Source organism: Poecile atricapillus, chromosome 27 (genome assembly GCF_030490865.1).
Source record: "Poecile atricapillus isolate bPoeAtr1 chromosome 27, bPoeAtr1.hap1, whole genome shotgun sequence".
Classification (NCBI taxonomy): Eukaryota; Metazoa; Chordata; class Aves; order Passeriformes; family Paridae; genus Poecile; species Poecile atricapillus.
The window spans coordinates 3,559,687-3,577,367 of NC_081275.1; the positions used below are offsets into that span (position 1 = coordinate 3,559,687).

A 17,681-nucleotide genomic window follows, 5' to 3' on the forward strand; every position below is an offset into this window, starting at 1 on the left:
GGTTTAATATGTCCACCAAAAACAGGAGAGCTACATTGTAGTCGCTTAAGCTTCTAGGAAAGGGTCTTTGGAACAGTTTCTCTGTGTTAATCAGGAATGCCTAGACACAATTACAGTCTAATCCGATGGACCAGGCTTCACTATTGTAAAGGTTATGGTTTACTTGGAATACTTATATGAAATGCGGACTGAAGAGTAGCACGTTTGCATTTCTTCGTGTAAGAGGCGACCTACCTCACGATTTCCCTTTCAAATTCCTCCTCTCGGTGTGACATTGTCACTGTCACCCAGGGCAGCCGAACTGCGCTGGGGTGACCCGACCTGTGCACGGCGACCCCTCGGCCTCTCCCCGAGGGTCCCTGAGGCGGAACGAGGCGTCGATGGCACACGGCTGGCAGCAAAAAGCCGAAAAAGCCGCCGGCGACCCATGCCCGGACCCACCGCTGTGTCCCCTCCGGGCCCCGCCACCCTGACCGCCGGAACCCGCGGGGCTCGGCCAGACTCCCCCGGCGCTGGGACCCCCGAGCCCCGGCTCACCCCAGCCCCAGCCCCCAGTCCCCAGTCCCAGCTCCATCCCCCAGCTCCAGCCCCCAGTCCCCAGCCCCAGCCCCCAGTCCCAGCTCCATCCCCCAGCTCCAGCCCCCAGTCCCCAGCTCCAGCCCCCAGCACCAGCTCCATCCCCCAGCTCCAGCCCCAGCTCCATCTCCCAGCTCCAGCCCCCAGCCCCCAGCCCCAGCTCCATCCCCCAGCCCCAGCTCCAGCCCCCAGCCCCAGCTCCAGCCCCCAGCCCCAGCTCCATCCCCCAGCCCCAGCTCCAGCTCCAGCTCCAGCCCCAGCCCCCAGCTCCAGCTCCAGTCCCCAGCCCCCAGCCCCCAGCCCCCAGCTCCCAGCTCCAGCTCCAGTCCTCAGCCCCAGCCCCGCTCTCCCCGCCCCGAGCTCCGCCCCAGCCCCGCTCACTCCGCCCCAGCCCAGCCCGGCTCTCCCTGTCCCCAGCCCGGCTCTCCCCGCCGGCTGCTCGGTCCTGCCGTGCTGTGCTCGCTCAGGTCGCGGCTTCCCCGGTCCCTCCCGGCCCTTCCCTGCCCTGCTGGCGATCGGGCAGCGCCGCTCCGGCTCCTCGGGCGGATATCCCGGCGCTCCCCGAGCCCCGGGGGCTGGCGGCTCACCCTCCAGCCCCGCAGCATCCCCGGCGTGCCCGCCGAGCCCCCGGGCAGCCGGCAGCATGTCAGCCGTGCGGAGGAAGTTCGGGGACGAGTACCAGGCCGTGGGCCTCGCTCGCTGCAGCGCCCGCAGAGAGCGGCAGCGCTTCGTGGACAAGAACGGGCGCTGCAATGTGCAGCACGGGAACCTGGGCGGCGAGAGCAGCCGCTACCTCTCCGACTTCTTCACCACGCTGGTGGACCTCAAGTGGCGCTGGAACCTGCTCATCTTCCTGCTCACCTACACGGTGGCCTGGCTGGTGATGGCCTCCATGTGGTGGGGCATCGCCTACCTGCGCGGTGACCTGCACCAGGCGCACGGTGACACCTACAGCCCGTGTGTGGCCAACGTGTACAACTTCCCCTCCGCCTTCCTCTTCTTCGTAGAGACCGAGGCCACCATCGGCTACGGGCACCGCTACATTACGGAGCGCTGTCCCGAGGGCATCGTGCTGTTCCTCTTCCAGTCGCTGCTGGGCTCCGTGGTCGATGCGTTCCTCATCGGCTGCATGTTCATCAAGATGTCGCAGCCCAAGAAGCGAGCTGAGACCCTCATGTTCAGCCGTGCCGCCGTCATCTCGCAGCGGGATGCCAAGCTCTGCCTCATGTTTCGTGTGGGCAACCTCCGCAACAGCCACATGGTGTCCGCCCAGATCCGCTGCAAGCTGATCAAGGTGAGGCCTGGGGACACTGGGTGGCACAGGTGACACGGGCAGGGGTGGGCACAGCTGGCTGGGGCTTCCCCCTGCTGCTGCTGCTGCTGCTCTGCCCTGCCCGGCAGGGTGAGAGGATGTGAGTGAGGAGCGCTGTGAAGGACCGGGGAAGGTTTTGGAGGAGCTGTCCGCAGCAGGAGCCATGAAAGAGCCAAGCTGGCGTAGGGGAAAACCGTCTGATCAGACTGAAATGCACTCCCAGGGGAATTTCAGTGGATTGTGAGGCTCTTTGGTCAGGATGGATGCATGTGTCAGGATGCAGGACAGCTGCAAGGAGGGGTGCTAAGGCGTGCTGCTTTATAGATGATGGCTGGGAACAAGGAATTGATTTGTGGTGGTATTAAACTAGGATAAAGGTCAACCTTGATCTCCTCTTCTTCTTGGGGAACTTGGTGAGCTTTAACTTGCAGTCCCTTTTCCCAGTGTTCCAGCTAGTGACCTCACAGCATTTCAGAGGGATTGTATAGATGCTTTAGTGGAAACACCCTTTAATTGTCACAAATATCTGTTTACTAATCACTGACAATGGCTAGTATAATCCAGAATGCAAGAAAACTGGAATTCAAGGGAGATCATAAAAAAAACCCCAAAAACCAAACCAAAACAGGAATCCCCCCAAAACAAAAACAAAACAAATTCCCCCACCAAAACAAAATAAACAAACAAAAAATAAACAAAAACCAAAACAAAAAAAAAACCCAACAAAACAACCAACCAAAAAACAATTATCAGGACCAAAGAGTTTGGCAGTCACAAAAGTCCAGAAGATAAATTGGGCTGGAGTAGAATGAAGGAAAAACTGAAGAAGACTAAGCAATCTCACAGCAGCTGTGACTTGTCAGGGGTTCATGCTTGCTGAGATCTGTGAAGCTCCTCAGCTGTTAGAAGCTGGATCCCAGTGATGACATTCATTTCAGGATATCATATTTGACTGTTATAAATGTTCTGTTCTCTGTCTGGTAATTCTCTCTGGCCTTTTTAATAATCTCCATAAACAAGCATGAAGCAGTAGGTAAATATGAAAGGCTGTTTTCCTTCTGTTCTGTGCCAAATGCTAGACTGAGATGTTAACTTTCCTTGCTACAGAATAACACTTAAAATGGAGAATCTGCTAAGATTTAAAAATAAGTTGTGTGTATATATATATTTATATATATATATATATGGGAACAAGCTGTGAGGAGTTACACTGGAGCAATTTTTGTAGGAACTGGAAAGCCAACTGAATCACGGTTTTTGTTGTTTTCTAGCTGAAATCTCCTCTAAATCTAACTATTTAATTCTATCATTCAAAATGGAATGTAGATCAAAGTGGAATAAAAGTGGGGTCACCTTCTGTTTTTACAGAGAAGGCAACTAATTTTCTTTTGAAATAAGACACCAAATATACAACCTGATGTCCTTTCTGCTGACAATTCTATGCTGGTAATCAGATGATTGGGACAGAAAACTGAAGGACATTTGAGGGACCTGCATGACCATTGTGTCTTAGGATAGCTGTTTTGTAAGCCAGACAATAAATCAGTGAGCAATTCTTGATTTATTTTTTTTTTTGTATGATCATCATACCCATGTGTTGTATTCCAAGATGTTTTGTGACCTTTGACAAACACAAGGTATGAAGAGAAGAAGATTTAAAATTGAAAGTGCAGTAGCTGCCCCGTCAGTCCTCACTGAAAGGTGTGGTATTAGTTCCTGTGTCTTTCTGTAAATCCTTGTCACTGAACTGGACACACCATTCTAGGAGCCAGTGGTGCCCTTGAATTTCCATCAGCTGCTTTGGAGTAGCTTTGTGTGTCTTGTAAACTTCCAGTGAATGTGCCAAAATTTACTCGCTGTCTTCAGCAAATCCTTTCTGTGGTTTGAGCTTTGGCCTCTGTACTTCCCTGCAGTGCTGCTAGCAGCTGACCTTGCTACATTCTGCACCTGACCAGGTAGCCAGAATTGTCTTTTGTACTGGTGTCACAGTGAAGGAATGGGAAGAAACGCATCACGTTTTTGTACTTGAGCTAGGAGATCTATTTAGTAGTGAATGGGGTGTTTTGCTCACACCAGTGGAGCTCTGAGGATTTACCTTTGTAAAGTACACTAAGTTTTTCTGAATAGCATTTACTCAGTGTGATTCATGCCCTTATATATTCAGTAGAACACAATGCTGCTGCCACACTGGGCTGCCTTTTCTTTGGCTCCAGGGGCTGGGCAGCAGCGTGGCAAAGGGATATCATGCAAAAGTCCGAGGCTCTTTTTGGAGTGAGTTGTGAGGAGTTTGGAAAACAGTTACAAGATTGTGTGTGTTTCAGCAAAATCTTTTTCCAGAAACCCAAGTCCTTCTAGTTTACATTGAGTGCTACAGAAGCTGGAAAAAGCAAAATCCTGGGGCAAGAAATAGAAAAAAACCAAAACTATTTGGAATTAGCTGCTGAAAATGTGCTACTTCAGGTCCTGGACTTTTTAATGTCACAGTGAACTGTATTTTTCTGCCTATTGATTGCTGGACCTTTCTAGTGTGCCTAAGGCAGCAGCCACCAGTATGGCAATCAGTATTGATTTTATAAAACTCAATCACAATACATATTTGTACCTTCTCTTAATGTGATTGCATATGTCACTGATAAACAGGATAGTGTTGGTGTGTAAAGTCATCTATACAGTGTTTCAGCTAGTATAGGACATTTTGATTCAGAAAGTTGAGGAATGTAAAATCTTCATAGCCTGTTTTTAACAGGTGCTAACAATAGTTTTAAGAATACAGTTGTGAAGCATGATAGCCCCAGAAGCACTGAGCTTTGGGTTAGAACCAGCAGGCACCTGTTCTTTAGGCTGTGCTTACTAACAGCTTTGAATAAGCAAAAAAAAAAAAATGTAACAGGAAGTTTGGAGATGGCAGGTGACAGGGACTGGAAATAAGTAAGAAGAACCATTATATTGTGATTTCAATAAGCTGATAAGTAGGGCAGAAAGTGCAAAAAAAATAAGTTTTTTAATATTACAGAATTGTTCAGATTGGAAGAAACTTGAGGAAGTTTGTGGTCCAACCTTCTGCTGAAAGTATGGTGAGCTAGGAGATCAGACCAAGTTACTTTGGGCTTTTTCCATTATAGTTTTGGAAATCTCTAGGGGAAAAAAAAACCCTCACAGCCTTTCTGGGCAAGCTTTTCCACTGCTTAACTGTCCTCATGATGAAAATGTTTTTCTTCAATCCAATCCAAACTTCCCTTGTTTCAGCTTATACCTGTTGTCTCTCATTTCTGTCAGGCACCTCTGTGAAAAGCCTGGCTCTGTCTTCTTGATCAGGTTCCTCTCAGGTTTTGAAATGTTTCTGTTAGATCCCCTCTATGCCTCCTCTTCTCTGTTCTGAACAAGCCCAGCTCACACAGGTCACATTTACAGTATGGGGCAACCAGACTAAAATAAAAAGTAGCAGTGATCCTAGGAATTATGTATGGTAGAGCTCCAGGTATAGTGTCACAGCTGAAAAACTCCACACAAATCTTCAACAATGATATCAAAGTAACAAGATCATATTGTTCCAGTAATATAAAATATAATAACACTTCTTGCAAGCTGATAGTCTGAGTGGGGGAGGAGCAATGAGCATTTTCTAGATTTATACATTTCTCTACAATGTGCTACAGTGTTAAGCTTGATGGTGCTGCATCTTTTGAATCCAACCTTTTCTGCTGCAGTGCTTAATTAGTCCACCTGGATATCAAAACATAATTATGTGGGTTCCCTAATGAGTGAATGGACAGAGGGTTAATAATAATATAACTGCATCAAGTCCAGTTAAAGGGAAATATGCATGTTTATGCATAAATAAGGTTTAGAAAAACAAAGAGAATGAATAAAGGATAGGAGTGAATATCTGAAGAGCATGATGTATTTGTTCAGACACTAAAATAGACTAAGTGGTGATGCAGTGGAAGTTTGCCTTGTAATAAAAACCAAAACAAAGATCCAGAAAGTTAAAGACACAAGATATTTTTTTTTTTTTTTTTCCCTTAGATGTGAAAATTTCTCTTCAGGAGAAATTCTCTGATTCCTTTATAGATTATCCATCTGACCACATTTAAATTGCAAGCTAGGGCTTGTAATTGTGCCCTTGTTCAACATGTGTTAATCTTGTGAACTTTACTTGTCTTTGTGTTATGTGGATGGTCAAAACAAAGAATCACAAGTGTTTTTTCCAGAGTTATTTTATAGTCCTCTGTCTTGTTTTGTGATCCTTTGAGTAAAGCTGTATATATAAAACAAAGGTCACTGGCTAGGAGGCTGAACCTATTGGGGCTATTAAGCTCTCTTCATTCAGGTTAACTTATTTTTTATTCAACAAACAATTTTTTTAAAAATCCTCCATGCCCTGCATAAATCAATCCTATATGTAAGCTATTGAATACCTCAAACACAACCTTCTGCTTTCTCCCAGATCTGTTCCCTCTAATCATCCTTGCTGGATTTGTTTACTATTGAATGGATTTGATTGAAGACTCTTCCACAAAGAAAAATGGTGTGTAGATAAAACAGTTCTTCAGTCAGTCAGGCAACAGCTTGTGCAAAAGTGCACATTTTTGTCTAGGTAAATGTATTTGATGAAGCTTTGGGACAATTTGAGATTTAGATGTTGGTTCATACAGCTTTGGAGCAAAGATCATACCTGGGCAATCAGTCTGTGCACCCACTGCAAGAGCAGCAGCCAGGCAACAAAAGCAGCGCTGTAGTCTGCAGCTTAGCTCTGCAGCTTGCCTCAGGAAAAGAGAAAAGATGGTTTTGCAGGAGCCTGATTCCACCTTTGCATATAACAGAGACTGTCATGACTGGTACGTAGCAGCAGTGTTGATTGCTTTTATCTCACAGCACTTTTATGTTTCAAATCATAAATAATTTGTGAAAATGCTTTCACACACAATCAGCTGATATTTGTCTTCATCAGTAAAGGAGAAATTGACTCTTGTCCTCCTGTGCAGGGGAGAACTTTGTTATTTAGACAATAAGGATTTTTCTTCCTCAGTGGCAAAACAAACATGTAGCACATAGATGAAATCCTGGATAGTATTTAATAACAAGCTGTACTCCAGCTGCTGCCTAGCTGGTTTTGTAATCTCCAGTAAATATCAGACAGTTACAAAGTCAGCATTTCTAAGGTACATGTGAGGTCAATATGAAGATAGACTATTTGCTTGGGGATTTTCTTTAAAGACAGAAACTTTCTTAAAAGAACACAGATCCAAGTTGATGGCAAAACCTGCTGCCTTTGGCTTGCTTTCAGTGAACAATGTTTCCAAGCAGTGGAACCAGTACATTTGTCAATACAAATGCACAAACACAATTAAAACTGTTTATTTATTCATTTATGATAGTATAACTTATAATAATATATATTTCTTTATAATCAGTAGTCATCTTCTTGAAGAGTTAAATGCTTTTTAATCAAACAATAAGAAGAAAAGATTTTAAATAGGATTTATATCAGCTGCTAATTTTATAAAGCTTCTAATTTTGGTGGGTAATTTCCACTAGAGACCTTAAAAGCAATCAGGTGAGGAGCTGCCTGGACAACTGATGTAACTTTTAGTTAGACTTTGAATACCAGGAAAATTTGAATACCAGGAACCCTATGGGGTAGAGAGAAACTACCATATCAGTATTTTTATTAGACCCATGAAATGATGGGAAGAAAAATGAGGCACTCAGCTTAATAATAATTGTTAAGGATAATATGCAGTAGGTGGTACATGGAAGGGATGATAGCATCATCAGTATAAATTCAGGTGATTTTGTGAAAATGCCACTTATCAGATGTACTGTACAACTGCTGTGGTGTTTACTTTTGGGTTAATACATCACAGTGTCTGCCAAACAAAACTTAGTAACATACAAAACTAATGGAATGTGAATTCAAACAAGAGAATCAAATGTGCCTGGCTTGCAGATTTTGATCTCGTTAACAGGAACTTTTGCCACAGGATATTCATGTTGAACATCCATTACAAGGCATTTAGTGTGTGGTACATGACATTTTTGTAAGTGTATAAACATATATATTTATATGTGTGTGTGTGTGTGTGTGTGTGTGTGTGTCACAGTAAAGTTTGTAGGTGGTGATGAGATCTACTGGAATAATAAGAAAAGTCAAAATTGGTCTTGCACAGCAGCCTCACAGTATTTAGCATTACTTACATCTCCATTATGAAGCCTGCAGACCTAATACATGTAGCTGATAATGTGTTGGAAGAGGCAGGTTTAAACTTCACTGCATTGATTTTATGTTTTGCCTCACACAGTGATTACTAAATCATCTTTTTCTCTTTAGTCCAGACAGACACCGGAGGGAGAATTTCTGCCACTAGACCAGTGTGAACTGGATGTTGGATTTGGAACTGGGGCTGATCAGCTGTTTTTAGTTTCCCCTTTAACCATCTGTCATGAAATTAACTCAGAGAGCCCCTTTTTCTGTCTCTCACAAAGATCACTGAGGAGTGAGCAATTTGAAATAGTTGTCATCCTGGAAGGAATCGTTGAGACTACCGGTAAGACATATCTGCTCTGATTTTTAGTCTTTGTTTTCAGTGCTGATATTTTTAGCAAGGCAGCTGTTAGTCCTGGATGCTCCAGCATATCCTGCCATATGCTGCAGAGCTTCAGTGGCTCTTCCCAGCCAATAGAGACCTCCCTTCCCCACAGGGCTCTGCATTGCCAATTCCCAAAGTGGCCAGCAAGAGACACAGCCTGCCAGTCTTTGTGGAACAGCTCAACACTCTTATGAGGCTTCTGTTCTGAGGACCACCACTCTGAAAGAAAGTTGAACCTTAAAAGTTGCCAGTGCTGCAAAATTCCTTTCAGCCTAGTTTGCACTGAATTGAATTCAGAATAAGAAATCCAGTTTTGCAGCACAAATACAGACCTCATAGTCACAAAGGTTGTAGGAATATGTGGTTATTGACAAATATGAGAAGGGTTTTGTTTCTTTTTTAAATTTGGTTATGGTGTTGTCCAAATGACAGCTGATCTTGTGGTGTTTTGTTTTGAGGACTCAGTTCTTTTATGGATCCCATGAAAATGGGTTCCAGTTATACGAGGAGCTCTTCATCAACAATCCATGAGTACCCTTAAAGTCCAAATCATTCAATATGCTCATCAGCATTCTGATCTTCTTCCTTCTTTTGAGGATTTGTTAAACTTTGATTAATCAGAGAGCTTTCTTGTCCTTTCCACAAGATTAGCAGCTGCCTCATGCCTGCCTTGGAAAAGTGGTGTCCCTTTGGTGCAGCCATGTGCAGTCATCCCTGTCTGATTGCTCTCCACTCGCTGGCCCTAAACAAATACACAATCCACTGGGGCAGAATGCTCTTTCACATTGAGTATGGTATCTTTAGATCCCTGCAGAGGCCTCATCTTACCCTGCAACTGAAGCATTTATGTGAGATAAGCATGTATTCATAACCTCCCTTAATGCAATTACCTGTCTGGATATTTAAAAGGAGACATTTTACACTTGAGAATCCATGTGGCAGTAACTAGAAAGCAAATCAGAATTTGGGCTTACTGACTTCTGATTCTGCCTCTGGAGACTACCATGACAGGAAGTCTTAAAGTTCTGCTCACCTGGGATATTTGTATAAATGATTGTGGGTGCTGTTGTGGTGAGATGGTAACAGATTTTCCAGCTTGGTTAGAACATATTTTAGCTGTGAGTTCACACATTTAAATGCTACTAATGATGTATTTTGCACTAAGTGGAACAAAATCTCCAATGACTTTACAATGCCACCTGTGTCTGAGCATGAAAGAGCTTCAGTGTCTCTGCACAGCTTTTGTCTTGACATACTGTTTGGAGAAAAAGTAACACAGCCTACAGAAGAAATTAAAAATTACCTTTTTTATTTGGCATTGTCTCCCCCAACACCTGATCCTTGTCAAAGGATTCTGTAAGCCTCTGCCAAGCAATAATTCTTTCTCCCAAGAAACAGTATTACTTATTCTTTCAAGGCTGAATTGGGATTGTTCAGCCTGGAAAAGGGAAGCTTTGGGATGACCTAATTGTAGGCTTCCAGTACTAGTCATGGTGCAGAAAATTAATTCTGTCCCAGCTGAAACCAGCACACAAGCTAATACTGTTTTAATTTTACATTTTGCTTTGGCTTGGCTGCAAATCTGCAATATTTGCTTAAAAATCTAGTCAGTCAATTAGAGGCACTCCGTTGACTGTCAGAAGATTGTCTAGGAACAATTCCCCATTTTATAATCCATAACATTATTGGATTTCTGGCTACCACTGATTTTTATCTGTCAGCCTTGTCATGTATTTTTTGTTCCCTGTGCAGTCTCCTTGCTCACACTGGAATGCCATTCTCCTGTCCATTTCCACAGGAATGACGTGCCAAGCCAGGACCTCGTACACAGAAGATGAAGTCCTTTGGGGTCACAGGTTCCTCCCAGTAATGTCTCTGGAAGATGGCTTTTTCCGTGTCGATTATTCTCAGTTTCACGCCACGTTTGAAGTCCCCACTCCTCCTTACAGTGTTAAAGAGCAAGAAGAAAACCTGTCCCAGTCAACTCTCTTGAACAGCCCTTTTGAAAAGAAAACCAGAAGAGAACAGGTTTGTCCGCTCGACTGTGCCGATATTACAGGAGAGAAGAACAAGCTCCCTGCTAAACTTCAGAAGATCAGCTCAAGGAAGGAAGGCCTTCCACCAAGAGCCCTGAGAATGGGTTCCAGTAACACAGAGAAGACTTCCAGTACTGGAGATCTCTTGAAAATTCAAGAAATAAGTCCCATCTCTGATGGTGAAGACAGTGATAACAGGATGCAGCTTAAAGCCTTAAAAATAAATGCCAAGGCTCTGACTCAGTCTACCAGCGAGCTCGAGTTACAGAAGGATTTTCCAGGTATGGGTGCTCTGGAGGTGAAATTGGAAGATAATTTTCCTGCCAAACTTTGAAAAATGAACTCTGATCACTTCTTTTAAGAGCTGAAGAAACAGGAGTTGTTGCTGATAACTGCATTGGAGACTGCTGCCCTGAAAGAGTTATTCCACAGTAAAGTCACAACTTCGCTTTGCTACTTTGAGGAAGAATGATCCTTTCTGTATAATTGTTCTGTACAGATCCAATTTAGGTAGCATAACAGGACTTTGAGGGGCAGTAAGGTTACCCTGTCATGCCAAAGAGATTCCTACCCTGATGATGTTTATCAGCATGCTCATTGCAAATCTCCCCTGTCTTCCATGTATGCAGATACTTTTTCACAAAGCAAGGATCAGATGCTTATCACAGAGCAAAATGTTCAGAAATGAAACCTAGAAGGGTGTAACAGCAGCTGAATACTGGTTTTTTGCAGCTCAGATCCCAGACTGCTCCTGATGTACAGAACACAAGAGGAAAATGTGACACTGCTCAATCCTAGTCCAGTTCTCAGTGACCCCGTTGGAAAGAGACCTTCCTGGTGCATCCTTCTTTCCCTGTGACTGTGGCACGCTCCCTCTGTGCTCCCAACATCTCATCCATGATCATTCAGGTACAGGATGCAGTGTGCAATAACCATTTGGGTCATTTGACCTACGTGAGCTCTCGTAAACATGAGGATCATTTATCCTGTCCAAAATTAGACCTCAGCATTTGATTTGGTGGATCACATGCTGAATTTTAATGACCATATCACCACTCACTGTGAAGGAAACTTCAGATGGTAGCTCAGCTTCATGGCATGTTTTATACTGCAACTAACTGAAATTGCAGTTTGGAGACATTGTAAGTAAATAAATAAAGGCAAAATGCTAAATAATGCTCCATCATTACACATCTCAGAGTTTTACTAATGGATTGTAGTCTTTGATGTTGCTGTTTTTAATTTTGGTACATTTGCCTTCTCCATTTATATATGATTCTCAGTAATTTGGTAGATTTGATATTTATTGCTATTCAGCTCAATCCACCTCTGTCTGTGAGAGAGGCTTTTCCTTTCCTGGTTGGTAGTAATTATAAACACACCCTGCTGTTTTGTAAACAGTGTTCAGTGGGGTGTTCATCACCAGAGCATTAGCAAAGCACTCTCTAAGAGAAGGATCAAATTCTGCTCTTGTTATGTGGACAAAAGTCAGTAAAATTTAAAGGGGTGGCAGTGGCCGTGTTGTTTGGCAAAGCATTCCTTGGTGGTAAAGTGATGTATCCAAGCTAGGAATAGCTTGGCTTGCAGAGCTCACTATTTCTTGCTTTTGATCTGTCTTCAGTGTGAAACTGGAAAATGCTATTTTATGCAGGGATAAAATGTGCTGTTTGTTGTTGTTTATCTGTTCTCAACATGAATTTCAACAATATATATGTGCTAAAATCTGTATTTTCATTTATCATCTGTATTTGTATGGAGTATTTAGATGACAGCATGAAGTCTTAAATGATGATGACTCTCCATACTCTCCAGAACTGCCAAAATTAGTATAAAATAAAATTACATCCACCTTGGGTCTCAAGAATTCTTTACTGGAACGTGCATGTGTGTGTTGACAGCGGGGCAGCTCCAGGAGATGAGGCCCCATCTATTAGTGCAGTGGGATTGTGCTGCTGTTTCAGTGTGGTGAAAATAGGAGTTTTCACTTGGAAGGGGAAGATCAGGGAAATCCTTGTATCCTGACACAGTTACTTAGAGAGCAGGGACATTTTTCACTTGGCTCTTCCTTTGAGGTGGTTTTGAGCTGGGCTGCATGTGTTTCCTTCTTTTGCAAGCCCACACCTCCATCGTGTGGTTGTTTTGATGGATGCTGACAGTGCCCCGGAAAAAGCCAAGATTTTTTTTTTCCTGGCACCGTTCTTGTGGGAGTAGTTAATGAAAGGAGTTCAGTTCTGGATCCTGGCTCTTGGAGACTGATCCTGCATAGAGCTGGGAACACAGGTGAGTCATTTGTTGGCTCTGCAGTTTACAGGCTGCAAAAGTAAAGGTGGATTCCAGGGCAGCCCCTTTCTTCTATAACATTTTCTGTGGGGCCATGTGCTGAGTGTTCTTAAATTTGTAATGCACTCTGTAAGACTGATGTGTGATGCAGTTTGTTAGCTGCAAGGGGAAAATGAAGGCACCACCTTTGAATCTGGGCTCTGAAGAGTGAAAGGATGTAATGGCTCATGCATCTGAGCAGGAGGGTGCACAACTCCATGGGGTGTCCTGCTTTTTCCAGGATGCAAGTTAAAGGCGGAGACAACAATAGGTTATTGAGAGGGTGCATTTTGTGACCAGTATTTACACTTGATACAGTTAATTTTGGTTCAGAAGCTGTGCATGATTGAAAGAATGTGACAGTACATTGAAAGGAAAGCTCACAGCTCTTTTGCATGGTGTTGCTGAAATCCTTCAATGTGAATGTGAAACACAGCAAGTGTTTCCTTCTCTTTTGTTTCCAGATAAAATTTTCTTTGTCTTGCCTTCCCTACCCGTGCTTCGCCTGCCTTGCATACAGTTCCCTTGCCTACCTTTGCCTTAACCTCCCTTGCCTTGCCTACCCCTCCCTTCTCTTTCCTTGCCTTGCCCTGCCTGACCACCCTTGCCTTGCCTTGCCTATGCATCCCCCAGTGTGACTTGCCTGCCCCTTTCTTGCCTGACTTTCTCTGCTCTGCTTTGGGGAGCTGCTTGGCTCTTGAACAGATGGTGCTGTACAGTGCTTTTGAAATGGCACATGGACCTTCTCAGGGTGACAGAGATCTCAGCCTTGCATGTACAGCCTCAGAAGCAGAATGAAGAGAAGAAAACTCTGAAAACACTCGACACTGAGGAGATGCTGGTATATTTTAAATTTACCTGGAAGATAACCCAGCGTTTGCTCTCCAGCCTTAGCATGGAGATGTGGCTTCTTCAGAGAAAGTGGTAAAGATGCTCAGTGTAGGGAAACATTGAGGCACTCTGCCAAAATATTCATTATGTGTTTGAGAGATGTGGAGTCAGTGCCAGCAGTCTCTGCAGGGAAGCTGCAGACAGTTCAGGATGGATCACAATATGGGAGGTGCCACAGTGCTCTTCTGTCTCCCCACTGCTCAGAACTCCTTGCTCCTGGCTGTGGAACTCCTGCTGTGGAACTCCTCCTCAGCCTGTATCTGGCCAATCTTCAGCCTTGAGTCTTTCTAGGATGGTGTCTCCTGAGTCATGAAAGAGTCCATTTTCAAGTCCCACACCTAGGGATCCCACTAATGAGTAGCATAAAACAGTGTTCCCAACTGTCCTCAAGAGCTGTAGCCCCCCATGACCTGTGTTCCCTTCTCCCATCACGGCTTCGTTTTGCTGGTGCCTGGCTTGGGACTCCTTGCCTTGCACAGGAGACTGAACTGGACTGCTAACACATGCTAACAGTGTTACAGGCAACTTAGTTAATAGGCAACTTTATTTCCACAACTAAATCAATTTCAGCATTTGTGTTCATGCAGAGGAGGACAATGGGCAGGACAAAGGACACCTTTGACCCTGAGATTGCCTTTGGATCAGCAGGCACTGACCCAGTATGAAATGGTCACTGTCCACTGCAGCCTGCTCTGGATCCTGTTCATCCTGCTGCTCATGGCTTTTTTCCCATGAGTTCCTGCAGCATCTGGTGCACCTGAGTTAAGAATTCCACCAGTACCTGGTATGGTCGTTGAGCAGGCAAGAGATATTGCGTTGGCATTGGCTGCTCAGAGGGGGTTGAGGTCAAGGCTGGCTCTGGCGCTGGTGTGGCTTTCACAGTTGGGTGAAGAGTGGGTGTAGAGCAGCCTGACTCTGTTGGTGTTGGCTCTGGCTGCTTAGAGGGGGTTGAGCTGAAGGTTGGCTGTGGTGTTGGAGTGGCTGTTACAGTTGTCTGTGGATGTGGAGTGGGAGTAGAGAAGCCTGAGTGTGTTGGTGTTGGCTCTGGCTGCTCCAAAGGGGTTGAGATGCAGGTTGACTCTGGTGCTGGAGTGGCTTTTACAGCTGGGCACAGGCCCATCTGGACCAGAATCCAGTTGTAGAAGTGCTGAGTGGAAGTGTAGACTCCTGGCCGTTTTGCTCTGGCACAGCCTTTTCCCCAGCTGGTCACTCCAACAAGCCAGAAGTGGCTGTCACTGTTATCTTTGCAGACCAGAGGCCCTCCACTGTCACCCTGCAGGAGAGAAAAGAGGGTTAGGGTGCTGTTGAGTGGCTGCTGTCAACACAAGAGGCTTGCTTCTCTCTCGCAGCCCCTGCTAAAGCTGTGTTCCTGGCACAAAACGGCTCTGCTCAGGTGCTGGAGTCTCCAGTACCTTAGCTGGGAACAGGGTGGGTGTCTGTGATGGCCCCCTCTTGTATCTGCACAGTAATTCTGGATGGGCAAAGCATGGATGATCCAGAATCTGGACCTCTGGGCTGCTGAGAGCACTGGATGGGCTTTCTGGGCAGAGGGGGAGGCCTGGGGAACATGGGCACTTGGCAAGGAAACTCCACCAGTGGAGGGTACCCAGGGGTGGAAAAGTGATTTGCCAGGCAAAGCACGTGGTGATGGGGTACCTTTACTGCTGGGCTGCTCCCAGCACTCCTACCTGGCAGGTATCCATGCCACCCCGTGGGTAGCCAGCACACAGGTTGTGGGTGTGGATGGCCCCAGCGTACCAGCGGCTGCTGTTAACGAGATGGACATCCAGGAGACGGACCTTGGCTTCCTGCAGGACATCACTCACCTGCTGGGCTGTGAGCACAGCAAGGAATGAGCTCCCAGCAGCTCATTTACAGTTCCACTCCCCTGTATGGGGCTGAAGTCCCTCCCTAGGACTTGGCTTTGCTTCTGGAGCAGCTGTTGAAGTGCTGTGTCCTTTCTGTCTGCCTTTGGGGAGCGGGCCATCTCTCCAGAGGCATACATCCTACACCTGACTTTGGCCTCTGCTGTCAGGAAGCCCAGCCCATTTCTCTGGTGTGGCCAGCTCACCCTCAGGGCACAGGCCCTTTTTGGGAACTCACCTTTAGCACTGGCAGAACCCCAGCCAGCAATGTAGCAGGTTTTCAGCTCTGACACTGTGAGGGAGGCGTTGGGCACACAGGCAAGCTGGATGTAGTCACTGCACTCCACGGGCTCGTCCAGCTCCAGCAAGGCGATGTCGTTCTGCTGCGAATCAGCCGTGTAGTGCTGGTGAGCCAGGAGCCGCTTGACGTGGCGCACCTGGGCCTCGGGGCCCAGATGGGTCAGCTGGGTGGCTCCGATCAGCACACGCCACATGGTGACGTTCCTGCAAGGCACAGAGAGGGGTGAGAGGGTGCAGAGCCCCTCTGACATCATGTGCTGTTGATGCCTTAGGATTTTAGCTTTTATATTCTTCATATATTTGTAATCCTGTGATTCTTTAGTGTGTAACTCCAAACTACATATACAATGTTAGCTGCTTATTTCCCATTTTGGTCAGACAAAACAACTCCTCTTTAGGCCTGGGAATCAAGGACACCTCACTGCCTCAGGCCCTGAGAGATGGAAATGAGTGACTTGAGTGATAAGCAAACTTGGGGTAAATGACTTCATTACCTGAAGCTGTAAATGGAAGATTAACCCCCAATATGCAACTGGACCAAACTTATAGAAGTACAAAAATCTGTGACTCATTGTCCACTTTTCAGTGTAGCCCCTAGGGGCGGGGTTTTGTCTGCCTGAAATGTACCTGAAGACCCTTCAATAAACAGAACTGCTTTTTATTCCCTTGATTTTGTCTGGCCTCTGTTTTTACATTGTCCCAAATGGCATCCCTGTAGCAGCTCAGCACTTCCCTGCCTTCTGCTTCCCGAGGCAGAGAGGAAAGCAGAGCAGTGAGGATTATGACTGCCCTAGCATGCCTTAGGCTCCAGGAATGCCACATGGAGGCTGCTGGGCCGCAGTGGCATGAGCCCAGCTTTCTGAGCAGTGTCTCAGTTGGGCTCTGCAGTGCTGAGGCACTGGGCACACTGCATGGAGACAGGAGGGGAGCAGCATGTGGTGCTGCAGGCTGGGCAACTGTTTGTGTGGTGTCATTCCTTGCTCCTCCTTACCTGGCCTGGAGGAAGCAGTGGGCTGCTGTGAGGACCCACTGTGGGCTGATGAGGGACCCTCCACATGTATGGCCAGTGCCTATTTTCCTGGGATCCTGGATGCTGACAATCCAGGGCCAAGCACCCGGCTGGGCACCTGTGCCAGCCATGATTCTGTAGTCAGCAGCTATGGAGTCGTAGTCAGAAGCCATGGGCCGTTGCCCACAGGTCCCTCTGGAAGCACAGAGTCATCACTGCCCTGCCCAACAGCTGCTGCTGCTCACACTGGCTCCTCAGCACCTGGGTGCTGGCAAGGAGGCTCCCACATGGGGTTTGGGGTGTGGAATGGGGGAAAAGCACCCTCCCTGAGCCTGGGGCCATACCGGCAGGTGTCCCAGGTGCCATGTGCAGGCCTGTACACAGCCAGCAGGATGAAGAAGTACAGCAGATTCATCACTGCCAGCAGCATCTGTCAGCTGAAAAAACAAACTCTTGTTTCTTCCAGTGTAGACACTGACCCGAGTGCCTGCAGCAGCTGCATTGCCAGTGGCATCTGCAGCCCCGGCGCTGATGTCACAGAGTGGGTGGTTCCAGGTTCTGGGCACGGTGTTCTCAGAGGGCAGGGAAAGGCCACAGCCTCAGAGAACCCCAGAATGGTTTGGGTTGGAAGGGGCAAAAGGGATCCCATACCTGGCACCTGCAAAATGACACCATGGGCAGACAAATCTGACACAAAGAGAAAGTCACTCCAAAGGCGGTGCATGTTTTCCCTTGAATTATAAGAGACGACAAGAAAGATGCAAAAATAAAAAAAGCAAACAC

General features: G+C 46.2%; 2 protein-coding genes across 2 annotated transcripts; one reads left to right on the forward strand and one right to left on the reverse strand.

The window, feature by feature from the left end:
* Positions 1-994: 994 nt before the first annotated feature.
* LOC131588866 (G protein-activated inward rectifier potassium channel 1-like) lies at positions 995-12,363 on the forward strand. Its single transcript, XM_058857899.1, has 3 exons — positions 995-1,870; positions 8,220-8,436; positions 10,277-12,363. Exons 1-3 carry the CDS (start codon positions 1,220-1,222, stop codon positions 10,846-10,848), a joined length of 1,440 nt encoding a protein of 479 aa, XP_058713882.1. The 5' UTR covers positions 995-1,219; the 3' UTR covers positions 10,849-12,363.
* An 833-nt stretch (positions 12,364-13,196) lies between these two features.
* On the reverse strand, positions 13,197-17,313 carry LOC131588870 (acrosin-like). Its single transcript, XM_058857906.1, has 5 exons — positions 17,243-17,313; positions 16,881-17,093; positions 15,828-16,093; positions 15,413-15,558; positions 13,197-14,997 (listed from the first exon to the last, which is right to left on the reverse strand). The coding sequence occupies exons 1-5, from the start codon at positions 17,311-17,313 to the stop codon at positions 14,440-14,442; spliced, it is 1,254 nt and encodes a 417-aa protein (XP_058713889.1). The 3' UTR covers positions 13,197-14,439.
* Between the last annotated feature and the right edge of the window lie 368 nt (positions 17,314-17,681).

Coding starts and splice junctions, on each gene's coding strand:
- LOC131588866 (XM_058857899.1), top strand. CDS start 1,220: ATGTCAGCCGTGCGGAGGAAGTTCGGGGACGAGTACCAGGCCGTGGGC. Junction 1,871..8,219: donor TCCGCTGCAAGCTGATCAAG/GTGAGGCCTGGG, acceptor TTTTCTCTTTAG/TCCAGACAGACACCGGAGGG. Junction 8,437..10,276: donor AGGAATCGTTGAGACTACCG/GTAAGACATATC, acceptor CCATTTCCACAG/GAATGACGTGCCAAGCCAGG.
- LOC131588870 (XM_058857906.1), bottom strand. CDS start 17,313: ATGAATCTGCTGTACTTCTTCATCCTGCTGGCTGTGTACAGGCCTGCA. Junction 16,094..16,880: donor CACTGCTTCCTCCAGGCCAG/GTAAGGAGGAGC, acceptor TGTGCCTTGCAG/GAACGTCACCATGTGGCGTG. Junction 15,559..15,827: donor GGGTTCTGCCAGTGCTAAAG/GTGAGTTCCCAA, acceptor CTGTGCTCACAG/CCCAGCAGGTGAGTGATGTC.